Source organism: Anguilla anguilla, chromosome 8, assembly GCF_013347855.1.
Source record: "Anguilla anguilla isolate fAngAng1 chromosome 8, fAngAng1.pri, whole genome shotgun sequence".
Taxonomy (NCBI): Eukaryota; Metazoa; Chordata; class Actinopteri; order Anguilliformes; family Anguillidae; genus Anguilla; species Anguilla anguilla.
The window spans coordinates 4,237,631-4,262,510 of record NC_049208.1 but is presented as its reverse complement, the minus strand read 5'-3'; the positions used below and the strand labels follow the sequence as shown (position 1 = coordinate 4,262,510).

The 24,880-nt window shown below is 41.0% G+C and overlaps 1 protein-coding gene across 1 annotated transcript; it reads right to left on the bottom strand.

Moving 5' to 3' along the window:
• Positions 1–7,584: 7,584 nt before the first annotated feature.
• LOC118234062 (galactose-binding lectin l-1-like) lies at positions 7,585–9,893 on the bottom strand. Its single transcript, XM_035430375.1, has 4 exons — positions 9,819–9,893; positions 9,114–9,193; positions 8,668–8,839; positions 7,585–7,969 (listed from the first exon to the last, which is right to left on the bottom strand). The coding sequence occupies exons 1-4, from the start codon at positions 9,822–9,824 to the stop codon at positions 7,826–7,828; spliced, it is 402 nt and encodes a 133-aa protein (XP_035286266.1). The 5' UTR covers positions 9,825–9,893; the 3' UTR covers positions 7,585–7,825.
• Positions 9,894–24,880: the final 14,987 nt, after the last annotated feature.

Sequence of the window (24,880 nt, the reverse complement as noted above, 5' to 3'; positions counted from 1 at the left end):
AGAGATCAAACGACAAGGGTAGAGGAGAGAAGGGGGGCGAGAAGAATAGCAGGATAGCAGAAAAAAGTGCGAATGGGGGGATGAGGAAGGGAGTTGGAGGGGAAAGGGGGGTGAACGGGGGACTTCTCCTCAACTGACATTTTCTGTTTTTCACCTCCCGGCAAGCGATGAAGCTTGAAGCACTCGTGCCCTGTCCCTCTGTGCCACACACACACACACACACACACACACACACACGCACACACGTGGGCAGAAAGTATGTGAAAACACACACACGCACACACACACACACATGCGCGTATGTACACACGGACTGAAAGAGCAGCCGCACCCCTTCGAACAGCCCATCACAGAGACGGGGCGCAGTTAAACTGTGTCGTCCGTGGGCCGCGTCCCCGGCTCAACAACAAAACTCCCGTTTGCCGCTTCACACGGAGAGGAAGGGCGGGGCTCACGGCCGGCCCGGCGATTGGCTGAATCGCGGGCCTTGCGTACGCATCAACGGATTCTGCAGCCTGTCACGAGGAGGACCGAGGGAGATGGTGGAGACCTGACTGTCGCAGGTTCTTACGTGTGCTTATCGGTGATACATTTTTTTTTTCGAAAACATGACGTGATTCAGTCCCTCTCACTGTTCCTGACCTCCGTAGTCTTCTGTGTGACCTCACTCATTCAGCTGCTGTAACAGACGAAAGCTTAATCATGATCCCCCCCCCCCCCCCCCCCCCCCCCCCCCCCAGCGCCCCCCCCCCCTGCCCCCCCCCCCCCCCCCCCCCGGGCTGGGCTTTCACGCTGTTTGGAACTTTATAAAGATTACGACATCGAAAAATCATGATGGTTTTACGTGATGACAACGTTGTATGTACGATGCATTTTAATTGTAAATACTGTATCACCTAATTGCCATTTGCGGATGTAATGACTTTAGATTTTAAAAACAAAGAAAAGAAAAAGAAACATTAAAAGGCGTTGTTGCAAATACAGCACTATGAGGACCAGACGCTATCAGGAGTGGACCATATCTGGACCAAACTGGACCATAACTGGCGACCTGACTGGACAGTTTACACATCTCTGCTCTGGTGCTGTCGTGGAGTTTTGGACTTGACTGGACTTGACTGCTCTTAATGTACCATGGTCCAACTCCAGTGTCATAACCAGAACCAGCACGCTTGAAAAACAAAGGTAAAATGAACAAGAAAACAGCACATGTCTGTTTTGGTTGGTGCAATAATGCAAATCTTGTGTTGGAACATTTTAATGTTTAAAATTTAATTTTAATGAACTGAACTGAACTGGACTGGGCTAGACTGAACTGGACTAGACTAAACTGGACTAGACTGCACTGAACTGGATTAAAGTGGACCGTACTGGGCTAGACTGGACTGGAGGTTCATGTTTCAGGTTCCTGGGTCTGCTGCAGGTTGACCCCTTGCACTGGAGTGTCCGGACACTGGACCGAGCCTCACTCACTGTGTCAAACCTGACCGAACCCGACCAGAACCACTGTACTGGGGTACAATCACGGGAGAGGAATCCTGCCACTGGATCCCACAGGGATATGCTGGGCCCACTGGAACCAGTGGGCAAAGAGGACTAGGGCACTTCTAACACTGCAGTAAGACTGTGTTGATATCACTGCAGGGAGACTGTGTTGATATCACTGCAGAGAGACTGTGCTGATATCACTTCAGTGAGACTGTGTTGATATCACTACAACAAGACTGTGTTGATATCATTGCAGGGAGACTGTGTTGATATCACTGCAGTAAGACTGCTGATATCACTGCAGTGAGACTGCTGATATCACTGCAGTGAGACTGTGTTGATATCACCGCAGAGAGACTGTGCTGACATCACTACAGAGAGACTGTTGATATCACTACAGTGAGACCGTGTTGATATCACTGCAGGGAAACTGTGTTGATATCACTGCAGAGAGACTGTGTTGATATCACTGCACAGAGACTGTGTTGATATCACTGCAGAGAGACTATGTTGATATCACTGCAGTGAGTCTGTGTTGATAACACTGCAGTGAAACTGTGTTGATAACACTGCAGTGAGACTGTCTTGATATCACTGCAGAGAGACTTTGTTGATATCACTACAATGAGACTGTGTTGGTACCACTGCAGTAAGTCAATGTTGATATCACTACAGGGAGACTGTGTTAATATCACTGCAGTAAGACTGTTGATATCACTGCAGAGAGTCTGTGTTGATATCACTGCAGTGAGACCGTGTTGATATCACTGCAGGGAGATTGTGTTGATATCACTGCAGAGAGACTGTGTTGATATCACTGCAGGGAGACTGTTGATATCACTGCAGTGAAAATACACTGTTCACAGAAAACAGTGAGACTCTTGTAACAGAATGAATGAATTCCACTGCTTTTGGTATTTAACAGAAAAGTGATTAGCTGATTGGAATCCACTGGAATGGTTGTGGTTTTCATGTTCTGTGATTGGTGGACAGTGATGCCGCTGTGATATAAGCAGTGGCACATGAAAGCTGAGTGCAGATCTACCATTTTACTGGTGGGGGAGGGAGGGGCAGGGGTGACCTCTGACCCCTGCGGACTCACTGTGAGGTCAAGTGTGCCCACATGATGTCAGCACTGGTAGTCTTGGTAACGTGACGACAGCGATGTGCGCTTATTATGTTTTTGTAAATTTGAATAAAGATGAGTTTTGAAGAGGAGTGGAGAGGCCTACTTGTTTGCTCATTTTGTGTCAGACAGGACTGTTCCTGTGTGTGGGTGGGGGGGGGGAATAGGCATGGGGGGGTGGTGTAATACACATTCTTTAACCAAATGAATGAATGAATGAATTAATGAATCATCGCATTTATATGGCACTTTTCCGAACACTCAAAGTGCTTTACAGTGATGGGCGGGGACTCTCCTCACCCACCATCACTGTGTAGCACCCACCTGGGTGATGCACGGCAGCCATTTTTGCACCAGAACGCTCGCCACATATTAGCTAAGGTGGAGAAGGGGAGGGAACGTTTTTTTTTTAGCTAATTAAATCAGGGGATGCTATAGCTATATGACATACAATCGCTTGAAAAAACAAAAAACAAACAACGAATCCCAAAACAGAGATGATTAGATACTTACCTGGGGTAATGATGTTTATCGCAGTGGCACGTAGCAACGGTCTAAGCAGAGACAAGGCAATAAGTCTCTCTGTTTCTCTCCTTTTTTTTCCTTATAGCCTTCACTTTATCTCTCGTTCTCTTCAGAGTTTGTCTTCCCCTCCGGCTGCTGTGTGCTTCTTACGCTTCGTTTGAAGTGCGGAATTAAATCTCCATTAACAATCTTAATTAGTCTTCGATCCTCTTTCAGGGGACCGGCTTGAGATTTAAGACCAGGTTTGAGGGGCGGGGGGGGGGGGGGGGGGGGGGGGGGCGGGGGGTGTGGAGTTTGAGAGGGTTTGGGTTTGGTTGGCTGAGCAGCGTGATAAGATAGGCAAGGCAGGAGAAGGTCAAAGGGGGTTTCTGTGACGATTTCCAAGCAAAAGGTAAAATGGGGACTGTGAGAAATGTATGAAAAATGTTGGGGAAACTACAGGTAGATAGTAAGTTGTTCCATGGATAATGTAACCAGACCAGATAATGCAATAACTGGTCATAAATGTAATATCCTATGCATTTATGATGTAATAATGTGCTTGATAATGTAATAACTGGCTGGATAATCTAAGAATGTGTTGCATAATTTGGTCATTATTGCTGTACATTATCAGGTGGAAAACAAATTTGTAATGAATAATATAACTTAAATGAATAATGTAGTAACCAAAATCATTTTGCTTTGTATAATTCACTTCACGCACACACACACATGTACATGCATATGCACACACACACACACACACACACACACAAAGAACAAGCAGTATAAACACACAAAATTGCACATGAAAATCCCAGCGTAGGATCAGTTTATAGCTCTTCAGAGCCAAATTGCACAGACAAAGCATACACTCAAAATTTCTAAAACTCATAAAAAAAATAAAACTGATTACAAAATCAGTTACAACAAAACTTCCACCAATATGTTTCAGCAAAGCTGTGCAGTATGTATCCCAGAACTACGTTACCTGCACATTTGGGCCTGTGCATCTTCACCTGTCCATCTCTAGAGAATGTGGCCTATATGTGTATGATCAGTGAGTGCAGTCTTCAGCAGTGTCAGCTGAACATTGAAGGCTTGCTAGAGCACTTATTGCTTACCTGTACATTTTTTTTTGCAAGATTATACACTTTGTTGATTTGTTACAACTCTCAAGCTTTCTCTGCGTTTGGCCCGTATCCTACACCACATGTACAAGCGGGAAAAGGCCGAAACGCTCTGTTAAAAGGGGCGTGCAATTTATGTTTATTGCCAATGCGTCCACGCAGGCCCGGCTCATGAGTTAATTAACCCTCTCTGAGGTGTGAGATCACAAATAGAATAGAATGCTCTTAACTGAGCATTCCAATGCCGATGTCACAATCACTACTGGTGACGGAACGGAGCAATGGAGTTCTAGACCACTGGCTTTTAGAGTTTTGGAAAAAAAACTCGGAAATAACCTGCTCTTCAATAGGATTAGAGAGTAGTTTTTTGGAATGCTTTTTTCAAAAAGAATTCTGAGTCAGTGGTTCTGCTTCCACCACTGCTTTCAGCTATGGAGTGGTAAAAAAAAGAGAAGGCCATCCATCCGTTACGTATACCCGCTTATCCTGAGTAGAGTCATGGGGGGTTCTGGAGCCTCTCACAGCCTGCATTGGGCGAGAGGCAGGAATACTCACTGGACAGGCCGCCAATCTAAAGCAGGGCACACACACCATTCACTCGCTCACACACTCATACCTATGGGCAGTTCAGAGTCCCCAGTTGGTCTACCTGCACGTCTTTGGACTGTGGGAGGAAACCCACGCGCGGACACGGGGAGGACATGCAAACTCCACACAGAAAGGCCTGATTCAAACCTCTTTCTACCTGCTGCACCACCATGCCGCCCACAAAAAACCATCATGAAAATAACGATTCCATGAAGTGGTTCAATTTAAAACTGAGGCAGCTCTTCAGTAGGCCTGTGTTTTTCTTCATCAAACAAAAAGTGTGCCGTCAACAGCCCAGAGCCATGGTGGTAAATGCAGAGGTGATCATCCCTGAGTGATGGTGAGTTAAGGCTGACCCCTAGTGGTGCTTTTAGTGAAATGCAGCTGAGCAAAGTGCAGTTTTGGTGACGTCCCACACCCACACAGCCACGGACCAATCACAGCGGAGCCTCTGCCTTCTTTCTCATTTACTTCAATGTCCGTGTGTGTGTGATCTCATTTTTGAAACATGTACATGTGGAAATTAGAAACATAATTCATAGATGAGGAAAGAGTCCACAAGGGCACCCACTACTAAAGTAATATTTATTGACAAATGAAAAGATTTTCCAGAGAGTATGTTATGAACCCAGAATGACTTCTCTTGAGTGGCTCAGATACTGAAAGCACTCACTCCAGATGCAAGATGAGCCACTGTGAGCCTGGCAGGAGAAACAGGCTTCCTTTGACCATTCTGCAACCACTTGCTTTCTTCAGCTGCTAGTGAGGCGTAAGAGGAAGGCCTCCACAAGGTGAATACTTTTATTAAAAGGAAGCATTGTAAGACAGGCTTCTCTGCACTTGATCTCACTTGGATGAAGGATGAAGCTAATTAGAGGGAGAATGACTGGAGGGCCTTGGTGACAGATCAGTTAGGACCAGGGAGTCCATATCAAGGCTGATCATCCAGGCCTAGAGGTCCTCTAATCCCCTAAAGCACTTGATATATACCACAGCTGGAGTCTATCTCCTCTAGCTTACATTGTAACAGGAACATGGCATAGGGTGAAACAGTGTACACTTGGATATACACTCACCGGCCACTTTATTAGGTACACCATGCTAGTACTGGGTTGGACCCCCTCTTTTGCCTTCAGAGCTGCCTTAATTCTTTTTAGCATCGATTCAACAAGGTGCTGGAAACATTCCTCAAATATTTTGGTCCACATTGACATGATAGCATCAAGCAGTTGCTGCAGATTTGTCAGCTGCACATCCATGATGCGAATCTCCCGTTCCACCAAATCCCAAAGGTGCTCTATTGGATTGAGATCTGGTAACTGTGGCGGCCACTTGAGTACAGTGAACTCATTGTTCACGAAACCAGTCTGAGATGATTTGAGCCTTGTGACATGGCGCATTATCCTGCTGGAAGTAGCCATTAGAAGATGGGTACACTGGTCATAAAGGAATGGACATGGTCAGCAACAATACTCAGGTAGGCTGAGGCGTTTAAACGATGCTCAATTGGTACTAAGGGGCCCAAAGTGTGCCAAGAAAATATCCCCCACACCATTACACCACCACCACCAGCCTGAACCGTTGATACAAGGCAGGATGGATCCATGCTTTCATGTTGTTTACGCCAAATTCTGACCCTACCATCTGAATGTTGCATCAGAAATTGAGACTCATCAGACCAGGCAATGTTTTTCCAATCTTCTATTGTCCAATTTTGGTGAGCTCATGCCAATTGTAGCCTCAGTTTTCTGTTCTTAGCTGACAGGAGTGGCACCCGGTGTGGTCTCCTGCTGCTGTAGCCCATCTGCTTCAAGGTTTGACGTGTTGTGTGTTCAGAGGTGCTCTTCTGCATACCTCGGTTGTAACAAGTGGTTATTTTAGTTACTGTTGCCTTTCTATCCGCTCGAACCAGTCTGGCCATTCTCCTCTGACCTTTGCCATCAACAAGGCATTTTTTGCCCAGAGAACTGCTGCTCACTGGATATTTTCACTTTTTCAGACCATTCTCTGTAAACCCTAGAAATGGTTGTGTGTGAAAATCCCAGTAGATCAGCAGTTTCTGAAATACTCAAACCAGCCTGTCTGGCACTTACCACCGTGCCACGTTCACAGTCACTTAAATCACCTTTCTTCCCCATTCTGATGCTTGGTTTGAACTTCAGCAGATCGTCTTCACCATGCCTAAATGCATTGAGGTGCTGCCACGTGATTGGCTGATTAAATATTTGCGTTAACGAGCAGTTGAACAGGTGTACCTAATAAAGTGACCGGTGAGTGTATAGACTTTTAAAATTACACTCTCAGAAGTACGTTTATCAAGTTACCATGAGATCTATATGATATTTGATATAATTGCTTATATGATTGCTTACATAACATTTTCTGTAAGTCAGCTTTTTTCACCATAACCCATCAATTGGAGATGGAATTTGAGGCTGTAAGGTCAGGTCCCAGGTCAAACAACATTACTCATTTTATCAAGAAACCTGACCCAAATCTCTTCAGAAAACATGCAGCTGTGTCAATGAAAAATTGTGTGAAAAAACTGTTTTAAGTTTAATCAGTGTTAACCATCCACTAGAAACACCACCAACTAGCCTAGAGAGTACTGCAGAACATGTTCATCATGTGAAGAGAAGACTGAAGAGTGAATTTGTGACCCTTAAAATATGTTCACACACAAGATCTTTAGAAAGAACTGGACCCCCCCACCCCCCAATGAACAGCCACACACAGACACCATGATGAGATTTGCTCATGATAGAGATTTATTATTGAAGCTGTACTGATTCTCACACTCAGTGAGTTTGGACAGACGCCAGAGGGGGTCAGTTAAATGTTGCAGAGAAGCTCAAGATTAAAGGCACTGATGTCTGGGAGGGACGAAGTGCAGCCATAGCGCAGCTGTAGGAAGGTGGCGGGTAGCCGAAGCAGAACAGCCAATCAGGAGCCAGAAAGGGGATGTCCCGCACTTCCTGGTTGGTCTTTATTTTATACTTATGCCACGGACCTTGACATCTCCGTTAGCCCAAATTTTATTATATGGCACGGCAGCCAGATTGTTGAGGAATGTCACCGTTTTGTCACCTGGCAGTATAATGTGAAATTTGTCGTCGAGGGTAATGGTCACCTGGAAGAGAGAAGGAGAGATCATAGGAACAGTTAAAATGGGGCTGGTGAGAGAAGCAGGAGAGATAAGTTACCAAAGAAGAAAGTTAACACAGTCCACTTCACACAGAACACACTACGACTGCAGTGAAAGACAATGAAATAATGAGTGATCTTAGAATGAATAAATCTCAAATTTATTTGATGCAGGACTTGATCTTAATTTATATTATTGACATTTATTTCCATTGCTGTAAAAACATATTTTACATAATTGGTCTTGGATAAAGAACATAATTGAAGGAATGAAGGAAGAGTGGAATGATTTGGCTGGAATATTCCAGTACAATATTTCTGCCCAAAGGGTAGAAAGGATTTTGAAGGGTAAATTTTCTGAGAATGGTAGCTGAAGATTTCTGGGTGAACTATCTCATCTGAACATATTACAGGAATTTAGCAGATGCTCTTATCCAGAGCGACTTTTTAAAATAGCATTTTAATTGTATCCAATTGTACTTGAGAAAGGCAGTACAAGGGTACAATAGCAATGTCCTACCAGGGAATTGAACCTGTGACCTTTAGGTTAGAAGACTGCATTGATTGCCAGTGCCCCCCTATGACACTGATAGCAAATTGCAGGCTGGTCCATTGTACACAAGTACAGAGGACTGGATGAAGTCTTCTTTTAGTGAATCAGTGTCTCCCTGTCCGAGGCCTCACCTCAAACTCCTGCTCCGGCTGGAAAGGGAAGTCTGTCACTCTCACTTCTTCACCCCGGACGCCAGCCTTGACGTAATTCATGATGATGACGTTTCGGTAAGCCGAATCGTTGAAGTGCACGCTAACGTACAGAGCAATGTTTTTGTCGTCTGTGCCCACATTGATGGAGAAGCTGAGAGAGAAAGAGAGCCACACAAGGGATGGATGATGGATGATCAAGGATGAAGACAGCAAGAAGTTTAATGAGTGCTAACAGTGCTAATGGACACAGAGGCACCAATGACTCACACACAGGTGCACATCAGGATTGGAGACTTCTTTAACAAACTGTAAAAATGGGTTGTTGCCCAAATGTAATATCTACGTCTTGATCGGAGAGTACGCTCGAATTCTGCTCTTAGAAGGCATTCTTATAAATTAAAGCCCAACGTGCAGCAATGACTCACCTACGTGAAGTCTTACTGGGGACACCTTTGACCCACAGTTCCATTCCTGGCTGGAAGGCCATGTTTTTCACCTCCACATTCTGTTTAAAACAGAGGAAAGAAAAAACAAGGAAATTATAGTCAAAACATAAAACCTTTCTCTTGTGGTCATGTGCACATGCTCACGTGCAAAATAATCCACATTGCATACACTGACTCTTAAACTTCTCTTAGGCTGTAAACATTAGAAAGTCAACACAGTCTCTTAGTTGAATCAAAATTCACCTTTTTTCTTAGCAGTGATGCAGAACTGTGCAAGGAATCTCCCTCATATTAGGCAGGGCTAAAGCTAGCATCACAAAGACAGAGGATACTTTCACAATAAATACAGTTCCATTAAATTCCATTGTAAATTAATAGTAGAAGAATCGTCGGCACATCCGACAACTGCTCAGGTGCATCCAAAGATAAAACCATGCAATGTAATAAAGGACAGAGGACATTTTTTGACACTATTAATTTACAATGGAACATTAACTGAACAACCTCTTTAACTGTATTTATTGTGAAAGTATCCTCTGTGTGTATGTCATGTTAAGTTTATAGAAATGATAAGATGTACTTGTATTTACTAAAATCAAACAAATTTCTCCATGTGCATAATTTCCCATATGAAGTTATTCTATTTTTTGGCTTTTTAAAAAATCCCAAATGCTGCATACTTACGGTCATCTTGGCAGTTCAGTTGCTGAGTCTTCACAGTTGTGCAGCTCTGATTAAAATGCAATGTGAATTGTAAGGCGTGAGTCATGTATTTATGCTCTTGTGAGACAATGAACAACCAAACTTTAACCAATCATATCAACAGAAATTCACCTAAAACTTGTAGGTGTGTTTTAGTAAAGTGGGCGTGTTTCCAAGTTGAGATAGTGTCTGTTTTAATTGCTATTGGAGTTAGTTCCACTTGTGTCACATTGCAAAATGCATTCAAAAGTGTTAAATTCAACAGGACAGCATTGGCAACTAAAGTAATACTTGATTTATATCAGCATTCTGGTAACATGAAAGAAAAAGCAAAAAAAGCATTATGATACTCTTATCCATATTAGCATACAATACAGGTGAAATAAAAATGCATTCACTGAATTACAATGACAAATGGTGCCAGAGCAGCCCGTAAAGATCACTACAGCACTATTTTATTTTACACTTAAAATATATGTTTCACTTATATAATAAATCATGTTTTATTCAAAACAAAGATTTAAGATCTAATTTTAAATGTATATTTTATTAACAATCTTTTAGTTAAAAGTTAAATATTTAGCAAATATATATATTTATTTATATCTTAAATCTTGGGTTCCTGATATTTAGCTTTTTGAAAAAATAATAAAAACCAAGGTTAACATTTATTTAATGTAAATTATTTAAACATAAATATTGGGTAAAAATGAAACATTTAGCCAAAATAAATATTATTTGTTTTATCTTAAATCTTCAGTTTCAAATGAATATATCTAGAAAAATGATTTTCAATTGCTGATTTTAAATATGCAATTTGTGACTCTATGTAGTATGCTCCTGCTTTTAACCTCAGATCTATTTTTTAATTACTGTTTCATACTGTCTAATTTCTGCTTTGATGTTTGTAAATTGTTTGTTAACTGTGTTGTTTCAAAACTTTGTGTTTTATGCCAGTTCCCCCTTTCAAAAGAGATTTGGATCTGAATGGGGAGGTACTGGTTGGATTTTTAAAGTTTATTTTATCACAAGTCTTTGTTAAAAATGCAAATATTTAGCAAAAATGTTTTTTGTAAATATTTATTTTTCATTGTCTTTTCAAAATTAACTATATAGCTTATATCTTAAATCTGAGTTAATTAAATTTTATTATTTCTCTCTCTCTAAAGGAGTAAATCTAACCTTATTAACCGTATTTGTGAGAACAGTGAATTTATCAATTGATGATTTGCCAAGCAGAAAGTACCAAGTGATGTTATATGAATACTATAAATGCTCCTCTGTGGGACGTTGAACCTACATCTTGTTGTGTGACTCCACTCCTCTTCTGCAGTAAAAGAATGCTGACTGTTTGCAGTTCCTGCCATGTACCTTTATCTTGGAATCAAACAGTATTTTAACAGAAACACCCCTTCTGCAGAATAAATAATACTGATTGCTTACAGTTCCTGCCTTGTACCTTTTCCTTGGAATCTAACAACATTACAACAGAACACAATAGCCTGTTCAAATAGTAAGTGAAATTTTTGTGTGTGGACATTTTCTTAAATTTCTGGGGAATCATGATCAATCAATCAATCAATCATTTTTATGATCCTTCTTTCAGAAATTTGCTTTGCAGCCAGCTCCCTACCCATTACACTGCTCTTCCCCGCTTCATTTCGCACTTGCTGTAGGGGTGGCACCAGGGTATTTACGACGGACAGGCGTTTACGTTTTAGAGGTCCTATTCTCTTGACTTTGCAAATGTTATTTACATTGCATGAACAAGATACAGTATGGAACAACTCAGTACACTTTCAAATTGTTTTGATCACTAACCACGGATGGAGAAATTGTGATTGCAGTCTATTTTTGGGGGGGCAAAAGTGTCTATTTGGGGGGGCACTGACTGCCAGTGCCCCCCATGACACTGATACCAAACTGCAGGCTGGTACACTGTACACAGGTACAGAGGACTGGATGAAGTCTCTCATAGGATTGAATGCTCAAATAATCAACTACCAAGTCATGCCTCCTGTGTGTACATTTTGTTTTTCTTATGAAATCACATTGAGGCCTGTATTCACACATTAAACTGTCCGTCAGCTGAAGGTTCACTGCTGAAGAGACTGAAGCTCTGAAGCCCTCACAGTTCATCTCATTTTATTGTATTTGTCTGGTGAATCCTACTGCTTTACCTGCATTTACCCAACACTCTTATTCAAATAAACATATATGCAATACGGGTTAATTAAAAGTGCATTTGCTGAATTACAATGAAAAATGGTGCCAGAACAGAACATAAAGATCACTAAAACACAATTTTATTTAACTCTTGGTTTAAGACAATATATCTTTATTACAGAAATATATGTTTAGCTTATATAATACATTTTTGTTTTTCAAAACCAGCATTTACGATCTGACTTTAAATGCATTTTTAAATCACATTGGGTTCCTAATATTTAGCTAATATTTAAATTATTTTTATCATAAATATTGAGTACAAATGCAATATTTAGCCCAAATAGATATTATTCAATCTTTAATCTTCAAATTAATCTTTAAATTTTAAAATTAATATTTCTACTTTATTTTATTTTTATTGATTTATTTTTTACTTTATCATAGTGCTTTGGTCTTCATTACAGGTGCTACATCAGTCTGGGTTCACTTCTTTACATCTATGCAAATTGATTCACTGATACATATTACATCACATCACATTTATTTAGCAGACGCTTTTATCCAACGCGACATACAAAAGTGCATATCATGGTCTTTGGAACAACTACAAAACACAGGTTCGATAAGGTACAATACTCATTTCATACAGCTATTTATATCCACAGTTCAGTTCACGCATAATATATATTACATTAATATATATTAATCGATTTAAAATAATTGATTCTACCGCCATCCTACCTCTGCTGTCTCCTATTTAGACATTCACGTAAGTACCACTTCCACTCCAAAATAGGCAGTACACTCCAAATAACATGCAAACTTTTTGATAATGAACCACCAGTGAACACCTTCGCGAACACTGTGGTCATTATACTCAAATCGAACTCCGTGCACTTAGTTTTCTGTACCCACAGCAACCTTATGTTGCAAAATATTTTGTTGAAATAAAGGACACTGCTGAATCAATTTTAACATTTAAATTTTTGCATTATAACAGTTTTGTTATATATGCTAAGGAAAAAATGTACCAAGGCATACTGCTGGCACAAAAAAACGTCTAAAACCAGACCAAACACAAAATGGAAAAAAGTAGTTAAAGAAAGACAAAATACAGTATTTTTCTTTTTTTTAAAAGTAATTACTTCAGTCAGAGACTGCACACAAATGAATTACTTTTCCTACAGCTGTCATGCAGTCTATTCAGTTTAATCAAAGTCTCAGTTTTAAGAAAAATTGAAAATATGTTGGAGGCGTTATCTCTATGGAGTTCTGAACATATCACTACAACTATAACTACAACACCTACAATTATTCATCCCCATCCTAAAGGCTTTATCAGCTTAACCACAGGATTGTAGTGAATGCATTTTGTGTGATTATATGTGTGAAAATAGGTTTTAAAGTGCTTAATCCAACAATTCGTATCAATACGTCGGCCTTTCAGTTGCTCAATAGCGTTGGTCACACAGGCTCAACCAACCAGGACAAAGCTCCCACAACCAAGATGATGCTTACTCAGGGCACCCCGTCTTTTTGTTTGTCTCCTGTTTGAAAATGGTTGTTTCGAACAAAAATTCTGGCACCTTAAGGATGCAATACTCTTTAAAGTGTCGCTACTGAATTTGTAAAGATGGGCTTAAGCAGGGGTTAAATTGGCGGTGGACACGGGTGGACGGCGTCCACCCACCTTTGGCAAATAAATAAATAATTTTGACCGGCAGTTTTATAACTATGACAATCCAGTCCATTTAGGCTCTAGTCCACGTGTTCTCTCTAGCCAGTTACTCGCTCAACCAATCAAAAATCTGAAAAAAACTCATGAGGAACAGTCGTTTATATAGACAGGCACAGAAATAAAAAGATCGTTGATTGTCTGGAAGCGGACGTGGTAGGTAATTTCACTAATGGTAAATGGACTGCATTTATATAGCGCTTTTATCCAATGCGCTTTACAATTGATGCCTCTCATTCACCCATTCACACACACACCAACGGTGAAAGGCTGCCATGCAAGGTACCAATCAGCTCATTGGGAGCAATTAGGGGTTAGGTGTCTTGCTCAGGGACACTTCGGCAACCCTCCGACTGCCAGACAAACGCTCGTACCTCCTGAACTATTTCGCCCCTGGTGTCTGTGTGCGGCTGTTCATTGGGGAGTGGGGGGATCTAGTTCTTTCTACAGATCTTGTGTATGAACATGTTTTAAGGGTCACAAATTGAGTCTTTAGTCAGAACTTGATGAACGTGTTCTGCAGTATTTTCTAGCCTAGACATTCCAAGGGCAAGATGCCCCACTGTTCGTCTGACAGGAGAACCAGGCTTCCTTAAACCACTTTGGCAAGCACCTGCCTTGAAATTAAGGCAAAGAATTAAGGTGGACATTTACTTTTTTCCAAATATATTAGAGGAAACAATAATAAGACTTAATGGTTTTCCAGCCAAAACCTAATCCTCCTATGGTGGGAAGTATAAAAACTTTGCTGCCTGTTGGATAAAAAAGTATAAGAACTCTCAATAACTTAAGCTTCCAGTATTTCTTTCCTTTGGTTCTTTATGTGAAACTATGGGTAGGAAAAGTGTGGTAATCTCTACATTGCGTAACCAAAACGTATATCAATGCCCTTAAATAAAGAGCTGAGAATGTTCTCTTTAACCAGCCAGCCAATGGCAAGATATTACATTACATTACATTACATTACATTACAGGCATTTGGCAGACGCTCTTATCCAGAGCGACGTACAACAAAGTGTATAACCGTAACCAGGAACAAGTGTGTCGAAAACCCTAGAGAGAAGTACCGTTCCAAGTGCAGGGAACAACCACATAGTTTAACTTGGACCCTGTTGGTTAAAGATATTGTATTGAAGATATTTTATCTTAAAGATAAGACATTATAGTGACAACTGAACTTTTAACCAATTAAAGTACATTTCAAAAAGTGTATAGTTTGTTAGGCTTGCATGAAAGGACAAGTATTGTTTCTCCTGCATTAAAAAAAAAATGTTTTTGAGTATGCACGCTGAAAATTCGTTATTGAGGTTTTATGCCTCAAAATGTTGTATTTTTAACAGGGTGAGTATGAAAATTGTGGTAATCTCTACATTGTGAAACCTAAACGTATATCTTTATCTTTATATATACCAAACCAAAATTCATAACTCCATTTCTAACCCTCGTCAACTTTTCTCTATTTTCTCTTCTCTCCTCAGCGTGCCACCTCCTCCACCCCAGTCTTCCTTCACTGCAGATGACTTTGCAGCATTCTTTGACGAAAAGATTGCAGACATCCGCAGCTCCTCCGCCCCCTCTGCGTCCTCCGCCCCCTCTGTGTCCTCCGCCCCCTCTGCGTCCTCCGCCCCCTGTTTCTCCACATTTTCTCTCCTCTCAGACACTGAAGTCTCCCAGCTTCTGCTCACCCACCGCCCTACCACCTGCGCCCTCGACCCTATCCCCTCATCTCTCCTTCAAGCAATCACACCAGACATCCTCCCTTTTGTCGCCTCCCTCGTGAACTCATCCCTATCTTCTGGATGTTTCCCCTCATCCTTCAAGAAGGCCCACATCACCCCGCTGCTGAAGAAACCCACACTAGATCCTTCAGTCATTCAGAACTACCGCCCGGAATCTCTCCTCCCTTTCCTATCCAAAACACTTGAACGTGCTGCATCTAACCAGCTCTCTGCTTTCTTCTCTGAGAACAACCTGCTTGATCCCCACCAGTCCGGCTTCAGGCCTGGCCACTCCTCTCGGTCAGTGAGTCACTCCATGCCGCACTAGCAGCCTCCCTCTCCTCTGTCCTGATTCTTCTAGACCTCTCCGCTGCATTTGACACTGTGGACCACTCTACCCTCCTGTCCTCCCTGGCAGTAACAGGGATCCGCGGCACAGTCCTTGACTGGATTGAGTCCTACCTCTCTGACCGCTCCTTCCAGGTTGCCTGGGCGGGTAAGGTAACACCACCCCGTCCCCTCACCACCGGAGTTCCCCAGGGCTCAGTCCTTGGTCCCCTTCTCTTCTCCATGTACACCAGATCCCTTGGCCCTGTAATATCTGCCCATGGCTTGTCCTATCACTCCTATGCCGACGACACGCAACTCTTTCTCTCCTTCTCCCCATCGGACACACAGGTCCCTGCCCGCATCTCCGCTTGCCTGAGGGACATACAGAGCTGGATGGACAATCACCACCTGAAGCTCAACCCGGGAAAGATGGAGCTAATCTTTATTCCTGCTCTAACCTCTCCCCTCCTCGACTTTTCCATTTCCTTAGGGGACACCGTAGTGATATCATCACCCTGCGCCAAGAATCTCGGAGTGATGATGGACAACAGGCTGTCCCTCTCCAACAACATTGCAGCAGTAACCCGGGCATGCAGATTTTTCCTATACAACATCCGCAGAATCCGCCCCTTTCTCACCACCTACTCAACCCAGCTCCTGGTCCAAGCAATGGTTCTATCCCGCCTGGACTACTGCAACTCTCTTCTGGCTGGACTACCGGCATCTGCCACCAGACCCCTGCAGCTCATTCAGAATGCTGCGGCTCATCTGGTCTTCAACCTCCCCAGACACTCCCACGTAACTCCCCTGCTCACTACCCTCCACTGGCTGCCTGTTATAGCTCGCATCAAATTCAAAACATTGGTCCTAGCATACCAGGCAGTCAAGGGATCAGCCCCAGCATACCTTCACAAGATATTCAAACCCTACATGCCAGCCAGATCCCTCCGTTCTGCTACCTCAGGACGCCTAGCACCTCCCCCTCTTCGCACCTGCACTTCCAGAACACGTCTCCTGTCTGTTCTGGCCCCACGATGGTGGAATGACCTCCCTGTGGAGGTCAGAACAGCTGAGACTGTGACCCATTTCAAGCGATGACTGAAGACCCACCTCTTCAGGCTGCACCTCTCCCCATCCCTCCCTTCCCCCCTGTAAATGACTAAAACTTAGGGTTGTAACTAGGCAGCTGTTTCATAGGTGACTTAGTTGATGCGCCTGTCTTAACGACTACTTGTATTTTTATTTATTTTTATTTTTCCATAGATTGCTTTGTTGCCATTCTCGTTGTTAGTGTTAATCAGTTTAACCATCAGGGTCCAAGTTGAACTATGCGGTTGTTCCCTGTACTTGGACCGGTACTTCTCTCTAGGGGTTTCGTCATACTTGTTCCTGGTTATGGTTATACACTTTGTTGTACGTCGCTCTGGATAAGAGCGTCTGCCAAATGCCTGTAATGTAATGTAATGTAATGTATATCAATGCCCTTAAATAAAAGCTGAGAACGTGAACTTTAACCAAATGTGAATTGTTTGAATGAAAATCTAAAATAGAGTACAGAGCCAAATCCAGAAAAAAATATGCCATTGTCCAAAGGTTATGAAGTATACAATGCACAAAGACGGTGTCTACACACACAAAGATTATTTTTTGGGGTGTGGATTGATGTCTTACTATGGCATTACAACACAACACTGCCCCTGATATGAACTTCTACGTTTCTTTTCGCCTTGCTTAAAGATCAAACGCAGCCCTACTCTTAACCCAGACTCCCTGCTCCCACTTCCTCATGATGGTGAACCAAAAAAATGTCAAAAGCTCTTACTCAAACTTAACACCATGGGTACAATACTTTTATGTGTTTGGCTTATGAAGAACCCCAGGTAACAAACCAAAACAGTTGATGGGTATGTATTCACTCACCTCATAATAGGACTTCTGGTATACCTACATAACGTAACGTGTAACACTAACATGTAATTTCATCTATGCAACATTTTAAAGAGAGATGAATAAACAGCCCCCACGAACGCAGGCTATTATTAATGGCAACTTTGATTGCTTGAGAAAAATCAGCAGGTTGCTGGTCAGCAGCAAAGCTAGGATTGAATATTTCCCACATAACGTTTTATTCAGCGGCGACTGGTGAGCTGAAAATCGGTGGGGCGCAAAACTTTCCTGTAAACGAATCATTGATCTCAACCTGTTTTCATTAGCAATTTTCCTTTATAATCAAGCGTGCCAACGATTGGATTAATCAAATCGCAAGTAGCCTAACACACAGCGTCTTTCATAACTAAAACTTAAAAAAAGGAGAAAAAATAAGCAATTTTTACACAATTTTATAACTTGAATATGTAACATGAGGCCAAAACACATATACAGTATTTTGATGGTTGTGTTTTTAAATTTATCACACCAGTGTGAAATCAATGCTCAATAAGACCTATTCATATGAGGCCTGTGTGAATCATTTTGATGGAAAAAGTCAGTTTTGAGAAGAGAGATGGTTTTGAATGCATGAATGCATTTTGCAAGAGATTTGTGTAGTTTTGGCAAAAGGTTAACTGTTGCTGTGCTTTGTGTGTAGTGTTTTGAGAAATTGAGCTATAGTTTCAGGAAACGCGTTTAAACAATTGAGAAAAAATGTAAGTCAGGGTTGATGTTTTTTACATTTCTGAAGGTAATAATATGTTTGGTGTTGTTCAGGGACTGAGGTTTGTACATTTCATAAATCACTACTTTGACGTGATTTTCTACGTACGCGCCACGCAGTTGAGCTAAAATACGTTTTATAAATGAGGCCCCAGATGTAGTACCTAGTATGAAAGTTCACCGATGTCCTCTATTCTACTGCCCGCTTGTGGAAAATAACACGCAGGCCAGTTTAGAGAGAGCGTCACATGCATATTGCGCCCGACAATAAGAAGCTTATTTTTGTGAACTATAGGCAAATGATATTCGAATATATTCAAACGCTAACTAATTACAAAAGCTAATATTCAAACTCAATTTCATGGCACTTTTGACAGCCTTTCTGTACTGGAACAAAAAAGGTAAATATAGTACTAAAGACAGCAGTGTTTTGTATAAAGTACATCAGTGTGGCGTTGGAAAGTGTATGACCACCAACCACATGCCCGCCTGCGTCTTCTGCAAGCAATGGAAGAGGCATGCGGAGACATTGAGGTGGGGTCAGTCCATGGTTGGATACAGCACGCAAGGTAATATTTTCCCTGATGCCTAGCCAGGGATGACATTGCTTGTGATGTGGATGAGGTGATGTGGCCTGACCCTAACAGAAAAATTGCACTGTAATTATTTTTGTTTCTGTGAGTTTACAGTAACAATGTATTGATTACTGTACTGTAATTCTACATTTCTTTTTGGTTTTTTGTTCTTGTAAAAACCTGCAATGGCAAAAAAAGAATCTGTATATATGTTTTTCTGAAGCCTTCCTATTTTTGTGTTCATTGACATTTGAGTAGATGCACTGTACTGGAACAGTCACAGAAGCCTGTATGAGAAAATTAAAAAGGTAAATAAGGTAGTAAAGACAGCAGTGTTTTGTATAAAGTACATCAGTGTGTTGTTGCTGCTTTGAAAGAGTAATTCAAATGGTGCATGTGTGTATCATTTCGTCACAAAAATGCCATTTTGAAAAAGGATTGTTAGATTTTGATTGCAGAGTTTCAGTGAGATGTTTATCTCCAAGTGTTGTGTCTTATTTGGCTTGTGTGTAGAGTTTTGACACAATGAGCCAAATTCCGCAACTAGTGTGTAAGCAATCGCAAAAAACTGTAAGTCAAGTCCCCCTACAAATAATATTTTGAGCTGAATGGGGAGTTCCTGGTTAAATGCAGGTTAACTAAAATAAAACAGATGTTTTGGATTCATTTTATCACAAGTCTTGGGTAAAGATGGAAATATTTAGCCAAGAATGTTTTAAAAAATGTATATCTTAAATTTTCCGTTCAATATTAAATATATAGCTTATATCTCACATCTTGGTTTTTATTAAAACCAAGTTTTAAAATTCAACCTGGTTTTTCCTTTTATTTGTCACCCATCTGCATGTTATATACATAGTGTGTGTATGTGTGTGTGTGTGTGTGTGTGTGTGTGTGTGCGCGTGTGTGTCTACATTTTTACTAACGACATAACTAATCAGTATTGGCATATTTCATAAAACATTGTAGTTTAAATAAGAGGGGTATCAGGCTTTCTCTCTCTAAAGCAGTAAATCTAACCTTATTAACTGTATTTGAAAGAACAGTGAATGTAACAAATGACGACTTGCCAAGCTGAAGGTACCAAGTGATATTATATGAACGTCATAAATGCTCAAAGGAACCGCTCCTCTGTGGGACTTCGAACCTACATCTTGTTGTGTTACTCAACTCCCCTTCTGCAGAAAAAGAGTACAGATTGTTTGCAGTTCTTCCCTCGCATCTTTTCCTTGGAATCTAACTGTATTACAACAGAAGACAATAACCTGCTTAAATATTAACTGAAATGTTTTTTGTTGCAATTTTCTGGGGAATCATTATCAATCAATCACCTTTATTGTATTTCTTTGCAGCCAGTTACAAATACAACACCATTACAATAGGATATGACCCAGTGTACCTGAAAGACATATAAACGAAACAATAATGAAATCCTCGTTGCATTCATCTTAAATTTGAGGCCAAATGTTTACGTACATCTAGGTTAAAGACATCCAAACTCAATTTTTCACAACTCCACACATTTCATGTTCCATACATTTACTGTGTTACAGTTTTTCTCAATTGTTTAAACACGTTTTCTGAAACTATAGCTCAATTTCTCAAAACTCTACACACAAAGCACAGCAACAGTTAACCTTTTGCCAAAACTACACAAATCTCTTGCAAAATGCATTCATGCATTCAAGACCATGTTCTCTCTTCTCAAAACTGACTTTTTCCATCAAAATGATTCACACAGGCCTCATATGAATAGGTCTTATTGAGCATTAATTTCACACTGGTGTGATAAATTTAAAAACACAACCATCAAAATACTGTATATATGTTTTGGCCTCATGAGGTCATGTTACATATTCATGTGTTTTTTATCCTTTTTTGAAGTTTTAGTTTTCTTTTCGAGGGGTCCCAAAATAGGCTGCAATAAATAAATCAGAAGCTTCTAAGTCATTACATCAATTTTTGGAATCTTCCAGACCGTTTAAAAAGGCAGTCAACTTGGTGTATGCAAACTTTTGGCCCACTGGAATTCTGATATAGTGAATTAAAGCTGAAATAAATCTGTCTCTATTCGATTGTTTTAAAATTATCTCTGATGTGAACAAAGTTGATGCCATCATTAACTAGCCAAAAAAATGTATGCTAACATGAAATGTAGGTGTGTGTAAACTTTTGGCCTAAACTGTATGTCAAATCTCAGATACAATGATCTGATTAATGATCATATTTTTATATATCAGAATCTGAAGAAAAACACGTTTTCAGTGTAAGTTACTCACACATACAATGCCCTCTATTAGTCATGAGGACTTGCAAAACCTAGGCCTGCCATTAAAAGTACTAATATCGAAATTAGGCCAAGTTACAATAAACAATATATGGTATATTAGCTCACACAAATTAAACAGGCTGTATTCCAAAGCAATGCTGCTATCCATTGCTTCCTAAATTCTTTCAAGTAACTTGGCCCAGTGTACTTGGCATTTTTGTACCTTGAAACCATGATTTTCTTCAGATTCTGGTATACAATGTTCTTGCTAATGATCATATTTTTATATCTGAGATTTGACATATGACTTCACTTCTCAAATCTCTAAGGTATTATAAGGGACAGACCAAAAAAACTGGTTCATTTGGATGGCATGAGTGTGCAAAAAATCTTCTGTAATACAAATGCCAAAAAGAGTCCAGGTCCTGATAACATTAGTGGCCAGATACTTAAAACATGTGCACAATTGTCTGGAATCATTCATTATGTTTTTACCCAATCTCTTCAGCTGTAGAAAGTACCAGGGATGTGGAAACATGCCACCATTATCCCGGTGGCCAAGGTTAAGAAACCCCAGTATCACAGACAGATCCTCAGGAAGGCTAATTCTCTTATTGACTGTCCTGACCACCCACTACAGGAGGGGTTTGTGCTCCTGACCTCTGGCCTCTGAGTCAGGGTGCCTTCCATAAAGACAAAGAGGCGCTAAGACTCCTTTGTTTCCATGGCAATAGCTAAGATGAATGCAATTAGGATTTTATGATTGAGTCTATGACACTTGTTTTATATGTCTTTCAGGTTCACTGGGTTAGGGTTAGGGTTAGGGTTAGGGTTAGGCGTTCTGTATTGGCGTTCTATCTCTACCTGGCTGCCAAGAATAAGAGAGAATGACAATGAAGATTTACTGATTGATAATGATTCTCAAGAATAATAAAGAAACGGCTAGGGAGAGTGTTTAAGTTAATATTTACACAGGTTATTGCGTGTTGCATTACTGTTCGTTGCCAAGGAATGGGTACGGCGGCAGGAACTGCAAACAATCGGTATTCTTTTATTCTGCAGAAGGGGAGTTGAGTCTCACAGCAAAATGTAGGTTTAAATTCCCACAGAGGGGCAGTTCCTCAGAGCATTAATAACATTCACATAACATGACTTGGTGCCTTCAGCTTGGAAAGTCTTCATCGTGTTACATTCACTGTTCTCACAAATATGGTTAATAAGGTTAGATTTACTGCTTTAGAGAGAGAGAAAGCCTGGTACCCCTCTTATTTAAACTACGATTGAAATACGCATAATACTGATTAGTAATGTTGTTAGTAAAAAGCGTGTCCTTTTAATGACATGGCAAAGTATTCACCGAGTGGTGGAAAAATATCACTTTTTTTGTTATGAAAGTTGTGAAGTTGAAGTGTGAATTCAACAGCTGTCTTTGTGAAACATCATGGTAAGTTTCAAAGCTGTAATATATGATGTGACTTATGAATATAGATTTAACAAATATGAAAATATCTGTTTAGATCTATTTAGACGGTTTTATTTTTCTGAATAATGTATGTTTGCATACTGAAACCCTGAAAGAGAACAGTCAGCAGAGGAAACCGAGACAGGTACAATAAGAGCGGCACCCTTAAGGAATTACCAAGGGAAATAAAATGGGCTTTTATTTTGAAACCAGGGATAAGTAAATTGGAGAAGCAGAGAGGAAATAATTTTTTTTTAAATACTTGTTTCTCACAAGTGAGCCTAACTACAGGTGAAACAGTCCCATCTCTTCAGGTGAGCTCAGTGAAGACATTGTAGCACCAGTTAAGATAGCCATATAGGGGCAGAGCCAGCAGTGGGAAATGTACTGTACTGTAATTGAAATAGGGCGGCACGGTGGTGCAGTGGGTAGCACTGTCACCTCATAGCAGGGAATATGCACTGGGCATCACAGCAAGAAGGTTGTGGGTTCGAATATCGGCTTGGGACCTTTCTGTGTGGAGTTTGCATGTTCTTCCCGTGTCCGCGTGGGTTTCCTCCAGGTACTCCGGTTTCCTCCCACAGTCCAAAGACATGCAGGCAGGCCGATTGGAGTCTCCAAATTTCCCATAGGTATGGTGATGGTGTGTGTGCCCTGCGATAGATTGGCTGCCTGCCTCTCAGGCACTCCCAAACACACAGACATGCACACACACACACACACACACACACACACACACACACAGACATTCATTCCCTTTCTGTATTTAGATTAGATTAGATTAGATTAGATTCAACTTTATTGTCATTGCACAGAGTACACGTACTGAGACAACGAAATACAGTTAGCATCTAACCAGAAGTGCAAAAGAAGCAGTAAAGTGCAGTAAGGTGTATGTACATAAGTGAATAAATATGAATACAATATTGATAAATATGAATACAATACAATGTGATATAAACAGTATAGACAGTTATAAACATTATAGACAGTGGATCGGTATAAATATGATAAATATATTATGATAACCGCTAATTTGCGAAAACTGGAGAGACGCTGAGCCTCGTGTTGTGCACGCGCCGCCATCTTGGTCGACCATTTGTTCATGTGTATATGTGTGTGTATGTATTTGTGTGTACATGTGCATGTATGTATTGCATGTTGGTGCATGTGTATATGTGTTTGTAGTTAAGTCTCTCTCTCTCTCTCTCTCTCTCAGCAGCAGAGATGGGGAACACCATGCATGTGTCCAATGAGACGGCAAGGCTCCTGCGCATCTACTACAGCAAGACCCCGATTCTATGGAAACCCTTGACTATGCAAAACTCATCCGGGGGCTTGATGTCAAAAGAAAGTTCTTGTATCAAATTTGTGCGGATCCCTCCCAAAATTTACGTCAGCTGTTCCTCGGATCAGCCAATGTATGTCGTAGTGTATCACGAGGACACTAAGTATATTGTAGATGTCACCTACATTGACTCTGACCACTCTGTTGTTTTCAGTGATGCTGGGAAATGCATGCATGCTCTGGTGTCATTTCAGTGAAATAGCCTGAAAGAAACAGCCAGTGTTGCCATGCTGTACCACACTGTGCAAAAGCTGAAGATCTTTCAGTGACTGAAAGACTTCCACTTATATCCAATCCAATCCAATCCAATCCAATTTTATTTGTTAAGCACTTTAAAACAGCCATGGCTGACCAAAGTGCTGTACAGAAGAATAAATAAATACATTGCAAAATAAACACATCATAGCTATAGTCATATAGGTAACAGTCATACAATCGGAGAAATAAATAGGAAAAAATAAAATAAAATAAATAGGATAAAATAAGGATTAAATTAAAGGGTAAAATAAAGTCACTGTCTTGCTAGGAGTCAAAAGCCAAGGAGAAGAGGTGGGTTTTGACAAGGGATTTAAAAACAGACCGAGAGGAGGCCTGTCTGATGTGCTGAGGCAGGTCGTTCCATAGTGTTGGAGCTGCAACAGCGAAGGCGCGGTCCCCTCTGAGCTTCAGCTTAGTTTTAGGCACTCTCAGGAGCAGCTGATCAGCTGACCTGAGAGAGCGAGTAGGTGTGTAGGGGTGTAGAAGCTCAGAGAGGTACGGCGGGGCAAGACCACTCAGGGATTTAAA